The sequence below is a fragment of the Felis catus genome, chromosome C1 (assembly GCF_018350175.1).
Source record: "Felis catus isolate Fca126 chromosome C1, F.catus_Fca126_mat1.0, whole genome shotgun sequence".
Classification (NCBI taxonomy): Eukaryota; Metazoa; Chordata; class Mammalia; order Carnivora; family Felidae; genus Felis; species Felis catus.
The window spans coordinates 121,742,709-121,757,324 of NC_058375.1; the positions used below are offsets into that span (position 1 = coordinate 121,742,709).

General features: G+C 35.6%; 1 protein-coding gene and 1 long non-coding RNA gene across 6 annotated transcripts in view; one reads left to right on the top strand and one right to left on the bottom strand.

Annotated features, from left to right (window-relative positions):
* The window catches only part of LOC109502644, a 69,297-nt gene that overhangs the window by 21,328 nt on the left and 33,353 nt on the right, over positions 1-14,616 (top strand). The window contains exon 3 of one of the 2 annotated variants that reach the window (XR_006583114.1): positions 5,790-6,779. The exons of the other annotated variant lie outside the window; for it this stretch is intronic. This is a non-coding gene — a long non-coding RNA (uncharacterized LOC109502644). Of the gene's footprint in view, positions 1-5,789; positions 6,780-14,616 lie in introns of those variants that run through there. 2 annotated transcript variants of the gene reach the window in all.
* DPP10 (dipeptidyl peptidase like 10) overlaps positions 1-14,616 on the bottom strand; it is a 1,363,298-nt gene that overhangs the window by 13,003 nt on the left and 1,335,679 nt on the right. For all 4 annotated transcript variants that reach the window (XM_019837999.3, XM_045033696.1, XM_019838002.3 and 1 more), the window contains exons 20-21: positions 5,728-5,922; positions 5,009-5,063 (exon numbers count right to left, since the gene is read on the bottom strand). In XM_019837999.3, the coding sequence (XP_019693558.1) occupies positions 5,009-5,063; positions 5,728-5,922 (250 nt within the window). The remainder of the gene's footprint in view (positions 1-5,008; positions 5,064-5,727; positions 5,923-14,616) is intronic.

A 14,616-nucleotide genomic window follows, 5' to 3' on the forward strand; every position in this document is an offset into this window, starting at 1 on the left:
TTTTAATTGCTCACCTTCCTCTCTGCCATTTTATATTTATTCACTGAATGCAAGAATAGATCATGAAAGAGTTCTGAGAAAAGAACTCTGGAAGAGGGTGGAAATCTTCCATTCTGGAAGAGGGTGGAAATCAGATATAAGTTCTAGCTGGATACAGTATTATAACTTTAATTATCAGAACGACTATCAGGAAAATGCCAGAAAATGTGGGTCATCATATTGATTTAATCAAATAGGGGGTGTTTTTTATTTGCTATAGATCAAAAGTAGTTAATACTTAGGCTGTTCTGTTCAATTGTGCTGTCTGTCATTTCATTGGTTTCTCAGTGATTGTATTTTTCCATTCATTGTTATATCCTTTCCATTTGCAAAGCATTTTAGCATTAGAATCTATCTTTTCTAAGTTGTTGTCCGGTGAATTTAAAGTATAGAAATGTTTCCTGAGATTTTTTTTTATCTTAAAAAAGATAGACCCATAGTGGAAGAAACTGAATCTAATAGGTAGATGGACTTAGAGGAGCAGGCAGTAGAGTCTGTAATACCATTTTACTGAGGACTATCATTTTCATGTGCCTTGTGTTTTAAGATAATCATTGAGTTTTTTGAGTATTCCCGAGAGAGTTCATGAATAGTCAAAAAGATATACTGATAGAATTAAAAAAAAGATATTTCCTGGGGCGCCTGGATGGCTCAGTCAGTTAAGCCTCTGACTTCAGCCCAGGTCATGATCTCAGGACTCTGCATCAGGCTCTGTGCTGATAGCTCAGAGCCTGGAGCCTGCTTGGGATTCTGTGTGTGTGTGTGTGTGTGTGTGTGTGTGTGTGTGTGTGTGTCTCTCTCTCTCTCTCTCTCTCTCTCTCTCTCTCTCTCTCTCGCTCTCTGCCCCTCCCCCAATTGTGCTTGCTCCTTGCTCAAAAATAAAGAATAAAAAAATTAACAACAAAAAAGATATTTCCTATCCTTAGATTCGTGATTCTTTGTAAACCACATATCACTTATAGTACACAATGAATTAATTTGAAATAAAAATACTGCACGTTAGGAGTAACAGTTTATTGCAGTTTTATTTTGCATTAAATCTTAATTTGTTTAATGTGATCACAAATTTTATCACAATTCTTACAATTCTGCCTTGATTGTTTCCTTCATATTCTATATATTAAAAGCTTCAACCTTTTAGAAGTGACTCCATGTTAGTAACAAGACCTATCCCAATGGAGAATATTTTATAGCTTTAAATAATTACCTCCCTAAGTAAAGTTTTAACAAGTTTCCATATTCCTGTGTTTATACTTTTCTTTTTCTTTCTTTATATATATTTTTTTTCGTTCCTAGATATCTGTGTTTCTTGCGTCCTCAAATTTCCCTGACTTAGATCAAACATGATTTCCTAGTGAAATCTTTCCTGTCTTATGAATGAAAATTGCTACCTTATCTTTATCTTGGGCCACCTATCTGCCTCTCTGCTTTATTTTTCTGAATTGTCCTATCATTAACTGACATTTCATATATTGTACTAAGTAAGTTGTCTTTTATTTATCTTTACTCACTGAACTAGAAATTCAAGAAAGCTTGTTTGTTTTTGTGACTGCTGTATGTCCAGCACATTCAGACATACTAGGCACATAGTACACACTTGATAAATGTTTATGGAATGAATTAATTTTATTCCCCATTGATGTAGCCTGGTAATCATAGCAATATCCATTCTATGTATCATGTTTATAGGTTTTGAATTTTGCCATCCATTTTCAATTCATATAGTCTTTTCCTTTTTTTTTAACATATAAGCGAGAAATTTTTTTCTAGAAGTTTTCTTACCATTAACATTTAGATATAATTTCTTGATAGAATGAATATTAAAATTATGACACATTATGTAAGGTTAGGTTAGGTTCTGGGGATAGCCACCTATTGGCACTGGTGGGAAAAACCTGAGGGACTAATGCAAAGGGATTTTATGACTCAAATGAAAGGAAGACTGATGAAAGTTAATAAGCTAGACATTCAACTCAATAATTTAAGAACAAAATAGATTTAAAAAGTAGAAGAAAGAAAATAATGATGGTAAGGGCAGAAATTAGGGAAATCGAAAACAAAGATGAGAACAGCTAAGCCAAAATATGGTTCATTAAAAAAGGAGGTGGGATGGGGGATGGAAGGGAGTCAAGCAGGGAGAAAAGAGCAAGTAAGAGAGAGTGTGCATGCAACCTAAGACAAGCAAAGGCAGAAAGGCACTAATAAACCAAACTGGGAGTCAAATGAGACCTTATCACCACAGTGAAATGATTAAACATATAGTAAGACAATATATACTATGCTTTAAAAATAGTCTTGAAACATATATGAAATGGAAACAATTATTTTAAAAGTACTAAAACTGACTTCAGAAGAAATGGAAAATCTTGATAGTCTTGTATTGATTAAATCAATTTAAATATTAATTAAAATTTTCCAACAGAGAAAGAAACAGCCCCAGATACGTTTACAATCTAATTCCAGAAAACCAAGATGATTAGTCCCCAGCCAATTTTATGAGTTTAGGATTGTTTTATTTGATATGGAAACAAAACAAGTACATTCCAAGAAAAAAAAAAATTACAAGACTTAGGAGTCTTGAAGCTAACAATGTTCCTTTGTATGCTCAGAAAGCCACCTTCTAAATTATAATTCAGTCACAGAGGCATATTTGGTTAATTGGAAATGGAACATTTTTTTCCATTTAAAATCTAATTATATTTCTTTGTTTATATCCTATGTCAGTCTTTCATATATTTAGACTGTCAATTACCCTGAGGTTCATCAGCCCCCTAATAAAATGATAAATATGGGATTTTGAACTTCTAAATCTGAGGCCTAGAGCTTTATTTCTTCCTGTTTATAGACTAGCACTCAGCTTTCTAGTTAATATGAAGGCCTTTCTAAGGTCTGTGCCAAGACTTCCTTTTGGTTTTGTCACTTTTCATTCCTTTATATGAGCCTTAATTATAGTCAATTATTTTATTTCATGTTCTTTGAACATTTACATGAGAACCTTCTCCTTGTCCTCTACTTGCTGAATGACTTTCACTATCCAATTTATGTTCGACTTTTTCTATAAGGCATTTTACAACCTTTTGAATCTAAATTTCCATAAGTCCTTTGTAAATTATTACATATCTCAGGACCATTAAAGAGTAAAATGTTGTCAATTTTATGCGCTGTGTATGTGGTAACAAACACCTAATATAGTATTACCAACTTAACCACTTTTAGGTGGACAGTTCAGTAGTGTGTAGTGTATTGTGTCTTGTCTAGTGTCTGTATTGTGAAACAAATCTCTACAACTTTTTCATTTTCCAAATCTGAGATCCCATTACCTATTAAGCAACAAACTTTATTTTTCCCTCTCCACCTAGCCCTTGGTAATCACCATTCTACTCTCTGTCTTCATGAAATTGACTACTCTAGATATTTTATGTAAGTGGGACCACACAGTATTTTTCACTCTATGACTGGTTCACTTCACTGAGCACAGTGTCCTCAAGGTTCATCCATGCTCTTGCATGTGATAAGTCTTCACTGTGTGCACTTGTTAATTTGTTGAGAGTTTCCATGTCTTTGGAATGATCACTTTCTTAGACATTTCCATTATTTTGCTAATATCTTTCTTAGTAATGATGGGGGGGGTGTTGCCTGGGTGACTCAGTTTGCTAAGCGCCCAACTTTGGATGAGGTAATGAATTCACCGGTTCTTGCTTTTCCAGCCCCGCATTGACCTCTGTGCTGACAGCATGGAGTGTGGAGCCTGATTCAGATTCTGCGTCACCCTCGCGCTCTGCCCCTCCCCCACTCATGCTCTGTCTCTCTCTCTCAAAAATAAAATCATTATTAAATAATATATAGGGGTAGGTTTTCATTTATTTATTTGTACTTGTGTCAGAGAAGCATTGTCCCTGTCAATCTCTTGAATATTGTGAAAGGCAAGAATACAATAAAGCAAAGACATGGTACACTGCAGGTATCTGAAGTGAGGGGAGAGTGGTGGTGGTTTGGGCTGATTTACAATTTATTCATTTGTTAAATAGCTTTCCATATACCTATTTGTCAGTGAATACCACAAAAATTTACGCCCAATGAAACTGTCGGTTATTCTGGTCCTGTATCTCTGAGTTCACTTATGGATAGTAAAACTTGTTTTATATTTAAATCCATGAACACCAATAATTTTCTTTGTCTCCAAACTAAAATAGTACTAGACCTCCTTCCTTTCATTTTAGTACCTGTATAGTGTCTAGCCTAGTGATATGCATAAACTAGGTGCTCAGTGAGTATCTATGTGGAGTCTCTATCCACACTGTGAAAATGATATTGGACCTGACATAAAATTACTGCAATGAGAAGTAAATATCACGCAGAAAACACCACAAAGACCTAATTATGAATATTGGTCCTCTTTCAGTTTCTGAGCCATGTAAGTCATCCCTAAGGCTGTGGTACTTGATCCTTCTATAGAGAACACCCTGCCTCAAGAGATTGGTACAATTGGCTCCCTTTTGTTATTCAGGTATCAGCCTAAATATCACTTAATCCAAGGGGCCTTACTTGACCCCTTAATCTAAGAACATTAGCCCTTTCTAGAGTTAACTTGTGTCCACTTTTTTTGTTTTTTGGTTTCCTTGTAAGACTTCATGCTATATGAAACCATGTTTTGCATTTATGTGTTTATCAAGTTCTTCTTTCTAGAAGATCTGCTTTACAAAAACAAATTTTGTTGTTGTTGTTTAGTTGCTGCTCTACTTATAATACCAGCACCAATTGGATTATAGATAATTGCTGGATTAATAAATGACTGAATGTATATAGTATTAATTATAATATTACATTTTAAAGAATGGTACAGAGAGATTATAGTAAAATGGGGAAATTATATACGCACACATACAAACACATGTATATACCTATATATGTATAATACACATATGTAAATCTGTGTGCTTATATACATATGCATAACATTTCTATTTACCTTTCCAAAAATGCTTAATCTTTTGGAATCAATGTATGGCTGTTTCAGTAGAAATCTGCAATGAGGAAAAAAAAACCGTTATATTTTCTTGAGTTAAACACACATGGGAATTCATTTTGGGCACCTACACACATGCAAATATACACACAAAACCCAGAAGTCAAACCAGAAATACTTTAGTGGTTGGAGCTTTATCTTGCTACTCTAAGTGATGGCCCAGTTGTTTGGGCATCACCTGGTAGGAAGATACAAATGCCGAATTGGGGACCCCATTTCAGGCCTACAGATCTACATTTTGACAATATCCCAGCCAATTTCTGTGTACTGGTTTAAAGAACCTACTAGTTTTCTAGGTCACTCCTGCCAGCAGGGGAATGGTGTCTGTGAAAGTTCAAGAATTATAGTTAACTGGGAAATAATAGATTTGTAGGTTATTGTAAATAAATACTAGAGTGGTTTAATTAAGGTTGCTCCAATTTTTATAAATCTAAAGTGAATTTTAATTCCAAGGAGGCGGAAGTTCGCTAATTGTTTTATTACCTGTGATGAGTGAAAAGTACTTGAAGAAATGAATGCAAGTCTATATGACTAACTTAGAAAATTGTCTATTCACTAAAGTACAGATTGCTGTACTAAAGTACATGATTCAAAGGTAATGTATCATATACCTAGCTTCTGTCATTAAAGGAAAAACAGTAGGAAAATGCGGACCCACTTACTTCACAGCTGCTATTTGGTCCTTTACTTCCACTGAACCTAACCTTCGATGAATCTCCTGCAGAATTTTCAGGCCCTGGAATCCACTTCCTCTGCCATCAAATCGTGCCGTGATAACATTATCTGTGTCAACAAGTACTGAATCCCAGTCAATGTGGAACTTATCTGTAACCAGCTGGCCTCCTGGTTCTTCATCCCTGTAAATACCAACACATTGGACCAAAACAAGAGCAATTGACCATGTGGTAGAAATTTTAGCTTTCGCACTTACTATTTCAAAATTTTGGAAAAGACCCAGGTTGCCTATAAAATTTCTGTTAATCCTTGATAAGAAGCCTGAAAGTATCTGTTAATCCTTGATAAGAAACCTGAAAGTATAATGCCATTTTCCTTTGTAAAATTTCAAATGAAAAGTTCTCTAATGCACTGAAAACATGAAACAAGATTTAAAACTGTTCATACGAGATTATTGTAACTCATTTTTCAAATGAGAGAAAGGAAGAAAAATACATTAACTTTCCATAAGCATTTCTAAAGAACAATGATCAAGTTGACATATGGGCCCTACTTTATTGGATTTCTTCCAGATAGTGTGTTTTATAAATGTCTTGGAGATGGTGTACAAAGGCTAAAGGATCTGTTAGCAGAACCAGTTATGGAGACTTAATAATAGTTTAACAAGCATTAAAAAGACAACAGACCCAAAATGAAGTCACTTATATTAAATTCCAAAACTTAATAAAGCCTAATCTAATTGCACTTCTAGCCTCTCCCAGAACTGGAATTTTAAACCAATGAAAATCAGGAATGTCCTGTTCAGTACTATGAAGTAATCTACATGTTAAGACCCCTCCCATAGCCCCCATCTTCCCCTTAATGGAAGGTGACCTGGGCTGAAACAATCTTTTGTGTTCTTTTGCTAAAACCCTTCCTTGTCCCACCCCATTTCTGCCTATAAAATCCTTCCATTTTGTACAGGCCTTGGGGATTCTATTTGCTAGACGGGATGCTACCCAAATCAGGAATCCTGAATAAAGCCAACTAGATCTTTAAACTACTCAGTTGAATTTTGTTTCTTGACACAATAAATGGACAATCCTAAAGACTTTCTGACTCAAATAGAAATGCTACATTAATATACCCTGAATTTGTTTTTGTGGTAGAATTCTCACTAAGGAGAAATTAAGCATACATTGAGGAAATATGGTTTTTCATCACTAAAGTTAACTAGAAAAGAGAGACACAGATGTTTGAAAAATTTGAAAACTAGAAGTAAAGAAGGACACACGTTATAAAGCATGAACATTGTCTCTGGCAGGAAAAAGTGGTACAACTTTAAAATGTCCAATTACAGTGGTACTTATTATTTTACTTTCTAGAATATAGAAAAGGGAAAAAAAAGCAGAATCTCATAAAATCACAGATAATCTAGGTCCAAACATAGTTATAGTTCAAACATTCATTTGTCCATGTGATAGATTTAAAGAGCATCAACATCTAATTTTCTGAGAACATCTCCAATTTTAGTTGAGCTGTGTACCAGAAATCTTTACCCTATTCACTCTTGTAAGGATACCAATCTCTTGACTTCTTGTTTATATAAATATGTTGCTTAGAAGCACCAGTATATACCAATACATAAATTAACCCCCATCAACAAGCTTCTAGGTTATCAAATTTGCTAAGGAAAATAACTTCCGGGCAGCAAATAGAACTGAACAGATACAGGGGCTATGTGAGATCAGTGAGTTAGGTAAAGGAGGAGGTAGGAAATAGGAAAAAAAAATAGGACAATTAAAATTTACTAAATGCTTTTATAGGCTAAATTTTGTCTCCGAAAATCTACATGTTGAATCTCTAACACCTACTGTCTCAGAATGTAACTGTATTTGGAGATAGTGCCTTTCTAGTGGTGATTCAGTTGAAATGAGGACATTAATCCATCTGACTAGTATCCTTATAAGAGAAAACTAGTACACAACAGAGACCCTAGGGACATGAACCAGGCAGAAGAAAGACTCTGTGAAGAGACACAAGAGGGAAACCAACTGCAAGCCAAGGAGAGAGGTCTCAAAAGGAATAAAATCTTCTGACACCTTGACTTTAGACTTATATTGTCCAGAACTGTGATAAAATAAATTTTTATTGTTTAGCATACCCAGCCCTATTAAAGTAATAAAAATGTCTTCTGTGGTTTAAGTACTTGAGATCCATTATTTTACTTACTATACACTACCAGAATTTATTTAACCTTTCTGGGGATGAAGTTGTCTTTTGCATGGCTTATTTCCTGCATTATTTCTCCTATACTGTAAATAAACTGTGCCATGAAAGTGTTTAATCATGATCTCCCACCATTCCCCCCAAGTCACATAATTAATGGTGATCCTGTGAGCCAAATCTAGATCTGTTTGGTCTTTCCACGGTGTCTTCAATCTTTAACTCTTCTTGTGATTTTATTTTTAATTTAGTTTTTACAGCATTAGCTCTTGATCAGTTTATTAGGAATTTTTACTACACATACCCACGTGCTTGTTCTAATTGCTAGAGTTCTAATTGCCTAGTTCAGAACAAAGTGCAGAATTGCTATTTTTTTCCAGATTCCCAGGTGATACTAATATAACTTGTCTATCCATTGAGAAGTACCATGAATCATTATGCCTAGCACAGTTTGTGGTACCTGAACACAGAAAAGGCTGTTCACCTAGATTTTTTTAGGGAAAGTATACTCATGTAAAGTTTAAAATGGAAGGACTTTTAAAAAGCCTTTAGTTTATGAGGGCTGATGGGGGGTGGAAGGGAGGGGGAGGGTGGGTGATGGGTATTGAGGAGGGCACCTGTTGGGATGAGCACTGGGTGTTGTATGGAAACCAATTTGACAATAAATTTCATATATTTAAAAAAATAATAAAATGGAGAACATTTACACAAAAAAAGAAAATTAAAAAAAACGAAAAGCCTTTAGTTTAAATAAAGGGACTATATTTTGAAGCTTGGGGATTTATTGCAAATATTGGAAAGCAAAACATGATTCACTTCAATGATTAACTTCAATTTTTTTTTAACGTTTATTTATTTTTGAGACAGAGACAGAGCATGAACGGGGGAGGGCCAGAGAGAGAGGGAGACACAGAATCTGAAACAGGCTCCAGGCTCTGAGCTGTCAGCACAGAGCCCAACGCGGGGCCCGAACTCACGGGCCGCGAGATCATGACCTGAGCCGAAGTCGGACGCTTAACCGACTGAGCCACCCAGGTGCCCCTTAACTTCAATTTTTAAACTTAGTAAAAATATGACCAGATGGTCATCCTTCACTCTGAATGTTGATAGGCAAGACGCTAAGGCTCAAAGACTCTTTGTGTCCTTGTCTTTAATACTGGCAAAATACTGGCTTCCTTGTCTCAAAGAGTTTCGTGTGCATTAAATGGCATAATGTATTTGAAATATTTTACAAAATGTAGTAAGAAATGTAAAACAATGTTTAGATTTATCACACAGTAGAAACCTGTTGCTTTTCGGTTTGTGAGCAGTTTTGCTTATATTGAGCATATTTCCTTGCAGTTAAAAAACCAATATATATATATATATATATATATATATATATATATATAAAGGCTTTGGGCCAGTTGTGCAGAAATCAAACTGGGCAGTATCTGTGGATAAAGGTAATGTGTCATGTCATATGACGTATTATGTCAGATGGACCAATGATACCTAAAGACTTCTAAGAAAATATAAAACTGTAATGAACAGACCCTTTGGAGTGAGATCACACTGTAAAATGTTTTGTTGATATGTAAGATAATAGTTTTCCAATTTATATATGAACCCCATTGCACTGTTCACAGCAGTTTAATGAGTTGAGTTCAAAGCTAATGTAAGTGTAGACAAAATGTTAATCATAGACATTTTATGGCAGGCAGATTATCTTAAGATACAGTTTAAGGCACATTTTTCAACTTAATGATTAATAAATGTTTGTAGTTTTTGATAAACAAAAACCTTTAATCCCTTAAAGTTTGCAATAGCCAATGAAAAAATACAATTCCACTCTTTGGTATTTTCTCTTAATTGCCATGTTTAACTTCAACATTGTCTTTACAGTTTTTCAGTGTTAGAATACAAAATGATATCAATACATTACCAAAGATCTTAACACATTTCTCCATCTAGTTGGGTTTATTGTTTGTTCTTTTTTGGTGTATGTTACAAGCATATCTATTTCAAGATGAGTTATCAAAGAACATGAATTATGCTAAGCATTGTCCTTATAAGGAAAAAGCCAGACAATTGCAGGAACGGGGTGGAGATTCTTCACAAAGTGTTGAGCAAGAAATACTAGATTATTTTTCTGCAAATGAAGGCAAAAAATATTGCTTATTCGGTGAGATAGAAATAGTAAGACACGTGGCAGTGAGAATGACCACAAAGAAGTACTCCAAATCACCCACCGATAAGAGGGGGCCACGACTCATGTATTTTGGTCGTGGAGAATTGGTGAGCTCCAGTTTATTTTGTTCCCTTTTGTCTTTCTCGGAGTGTCATCTTCATCTTTGTAAATTTTTTTAAGATCTAAGTGTTTATATATAATTTTTAAAAATTTTAATTCTAGTATAGTTAACATATGGTATTGTATTAGGTTCAGGTCATCTTCCTGCACTATTTTGTTTTACTCTCTGTCTCTGAAAACTCTGGGGACTCATAGAAAGAAGGGCGTTTCAAGGCTGAGAGTGGGGACATACAATTTTGTTCAAAACTGTGGTAAAAGAACAATTACATCTGTTTTAAGCAGTGGAAAGATCACAACATTTATTTCCTAACACAGGTAGAAAAATAAAATTAATACTAAGCTTTTCTTAGGGGTTAAGTTCTTGGGAGACAGGCTCCTCATTTATTTCAATACCTTCAACACTACATGTGCCTGAGTGGATGAAGAGTTCAAGATATGGGCATATAGTAAAATATAGAAAGGAAGATGAGTTTTATACATGATATTTAACAGCCCTTTAAAATGACAAAACAATCTTTATGACCTAACAGCATACCTATACCAAACCTGAATTAAAGTGTGAAGAACAATCAAATTGTTCAGACTGCAATGTTTGGTCAAGTTCACAAAGTGCTACTTAAATTCATGTATGGAGCTTGAATTTATGTTCAGAAAACATAGGTTTTGGTCCTGACTTTGTTAGGAAGTGCTGAGTTTCCCTGAGTAATTATATTCTGTTTTTATTTTTACTGTTCTTGTTTGTAAAATACTATGTTGTAAATAGTTAAGATTACGTACAGTACATTTTTAAAAGCCTTTCCCTAACAGTAAAGCTAAGGTTATAATAAATGGAAGGGAAATACATTTTTTTAAGGTGGGGAAGGGGAGAGGGAGAGGGACAATCTTAAGCAGTCTCCACACTCCGCACAGAGCCAGACATGGGGCTCGATCCCATGACCCTGGGTTCATGACCTGAACCAAAATCAAGTTGGATGCCCAACTGAATGTGCCACTCAGGTGCCCGAAGAAAATATTTTCTAATGAGCACTCTTTACTTGACCGATCTATTGCGTGGCAGAATTTGTTTTCCTACGTGGCAGAATTTTAAAGCTGCTATACTGATAGCTGTGTATCTGTCCAGTGGGATGTGAAAGGAGGAGACACAGAATTGCTTAGTCACCTCGGTTCTTTCCTCTTTCTGGGCCTAGAATAGATAGATTTCAGCTGCATGAAAGCTAGATGAAAGCTAGAATGATTGACAACTAAGTGTTGCAATTTTATTTTAGATAGGATAGACTTAAAACGTGTGAAAGGAAGGGAAAAGAATACAATGGAAGGTGAGCTTAGGGAAAACAAAAATAAAACTGATGCCACAAAGAGCCATCGCCACACTAAATTTTTAAGGAAAATCAATTGTCAACCCTTCTGATTTTGTCTTTAGGAGATCCTTCATTTCATAATTGGTGAGTTTTACAGGACATTAGCCTTAAACAATATTTTCTTTGCCTTAATATGAATTTTACTAAATAGAAGTTTATAGTTAGGGATGATTTAGTTGTAACATATGTGAAGTTTGACCTCTTTGAAATTTTTTTTAACGTTTATTCATTTTTGAGACAGAGAGAGACAGAGCATGAACGGGGGAAAGTCAGAGAGAGAGGGAGACACAGAATTTGAAACAGGCTCCAGGCTCTGAGCTGTCAGTACAGAGCCTGAAGCGGGGCTCGAATTCACGGGCCGCGAGATCATGACCTGAGCCGAAGTCGGATGCCCAACTGACTGAGCCACCCAGGCGCCCCGAAGATTGACCTCTTTGAAGCAATACATACATACATATGTATGTGGGCTAAAGGCCTCTTGGCCGATTCCTTCTATTTCTTATTTTATGATCCTTAGATTTCTTCTCATGGATGCATTGTCCTACATGCAGAATGGCAGAATGAGTTTTGTTGTATATTTACTATATCATATGAGAATTATTATTTTGCCTGTCAGAGAACTGTTTCTTGTCCACATGCCACTCTTCTTCCATTAGGAGTATTATAATCTGTAAATTTCTGATCTGTGGTTTGTTTATAATACAATTTTGGCTGAATATCATAACTAGTTCTGCTGTCACGCTGACAGCAGAGAGCCCAGTGTGGAGCTCGAACTCACGAACCACAAGATCATGACCTGAGTCAGATGTTTAACCAACTGAGCCACCCAGGCACCCCATGATATGGTCCAGGTTATTTAGGCCTCTACTTAGACCCTTTCTTACACTGGCAAAGCCGGTGTTTCTGGTGGTAGTAATGATAAAGCCTAGTTGAGAATACATACAAAATTAGGCTTATCAACCAAATACTCAAATTGTATTACTCTTCAACACTTGTGTTCATATACTTGCATTCATAGATCCTGTTCACATTAAACCTTTTAGAAAAACTACCTGCATCAATCCACTGGAATTAGGGATTGCAGGGATGTGGGAGTTCCATCCTGGAAAGAGCACAGGGTGGTATGATGGTAAAACCAAAGTGAGTTGAGCCCAGGTCCAGTGGCTTTAGACAAATTACTTCCCTTCCCTATGCCTAAGTCCCTAAGTTTGCTTATCTTTGGTGTAGAGGATGATAATAAGACTGTCATCCTAGTAAAATAATGGCAAGGATTAAATGAGAAAAAAAATACATATGCAAACATAGCACAGTGTCTGGTTCTTGATAGATACTAAATATTAATTAACCCAGTTCTGTCCAATGCTATAGGACTTGACCTTTTCATTTTCTGTTTCCCTCTTGGAAGCTGAGCTGCCATATCTGGTGATTCCCTAGGCAATTCTGCATTGATAATCCCTGAGCCTTTGTTTAACAATAGTCAAGTTTTTCTTATTTTGCTTAGTCTAAGGAACAAATTCAGTTGCATTAAAAATGTTCTACTTGGGGGGCACCTGGGTGGCTCAGTCAGTTAAGTGTCCAGCTCTTGATTTCTGCTCAGGTCAGGATCTACAGGTTGGTGAGATAAAGCCTTGCACTGGGCTCTGCACTGGCAGTGAGGAGCCTCCTTGGAATTCTCAATCTCTCTTTGCCCCTCTCTTGCTCATGTTCTCACTCTTTCTCAAAATAAATAAACTTGAAAACAAACAAAAGTTCTGCTTTTCACAGTGGGTGGGTCTTTCAGTTAATTAGAATGAAAGATGTGTATATGTAGACATTTGTGTGTGTGTGTGTGTCTATGTCTATCTATTTGGTTACTTTCCACACATGGCTATGTGTGTTTGTACTATGTGCATCCCTGTATGTGTAAGTTCTTTCTTTTGCTTCCACAGATATATAATTTTTCTAGCACCAAAAATAAAAAAATAAATAAAAATAGATAAAAACATAAAAATCTTACCCTGGTATACTTTTCTGGATTATAAAATGTATGCTATAGAAATTAGGTCTTTTTTTATTTTTAAGGCATTATTTTTTTTCAGTAAGTTTTCTTTATATTGAAAAAGCTGTTGAGATAAGTAATACTTTTTCTTGATCAGAATTTGGGTCTTGAATTTGGGAGGGTATTTTGTGTTAGTAAAATGGGATCTGTTTTTTCATCCTTCCACTACCCTGCTACTCCTTTCTCCCACTTCCTGTTTTTTAAGGTTTGTTTCTTTGTTTGTTTTGAGAGAGAGAGAGAGAGAGAGAGAGAGAGAGAGAGAGCGCGCGAGCAAGCATGAACAAATGGGGGAGGGACAGAGAAAGAGAATCCCAAGCAGGCTCCATGCTATCAGTGCCCTCTTCCTAATTTTTAATAAGTAGCCTTTCTCGTATCAGGTTCAATTTCTATTAAAGGTATTCTTCCTTGCTTTTAAAGGAATTTAATCATATTTTGTTCTTTGGTTTCTCTTGATTAAAAGCCACGGATTATATCCTTAGCATGATACAAAAATTGCATAATGATTATCATTAGTACAATGAAGAAAAAGCAGAATCCAGTTCATTAAATCAAGTTATTTCTATTGTTGTAGGAAGCTGAAAAATGAAAAACTTATCAGAATGCAGGATGAAACACTGAACAGCATGGATATTAATGAACCAGCTATAAAACTCAAAAATGGACTGTTAGTATTATCCACACAAAATTAACCTCAGGATAAACATCTAAGCACATGAAAATATTGGAAGAGAACCAATGGAAAAGGGCCTCAGGGATATCTCACAGAAATTGTGCAATAAAATGAGAGCAAGTTCCAATCTCCCAATCATCTCTGCTGTCAAAGTCTTACTACATTAATTCGTATCCATTGGCCAGTTTCCATTTGGGATAATTTCTAACAAATGGGTGAGGAGGTAGAAAGGAAGGAATTTGCTGATCTTTAGTTTCAATTACTAGGAATGCCTGTATCATCACTGAGGTAAAACAGCATTTGATCCCCTTCCTT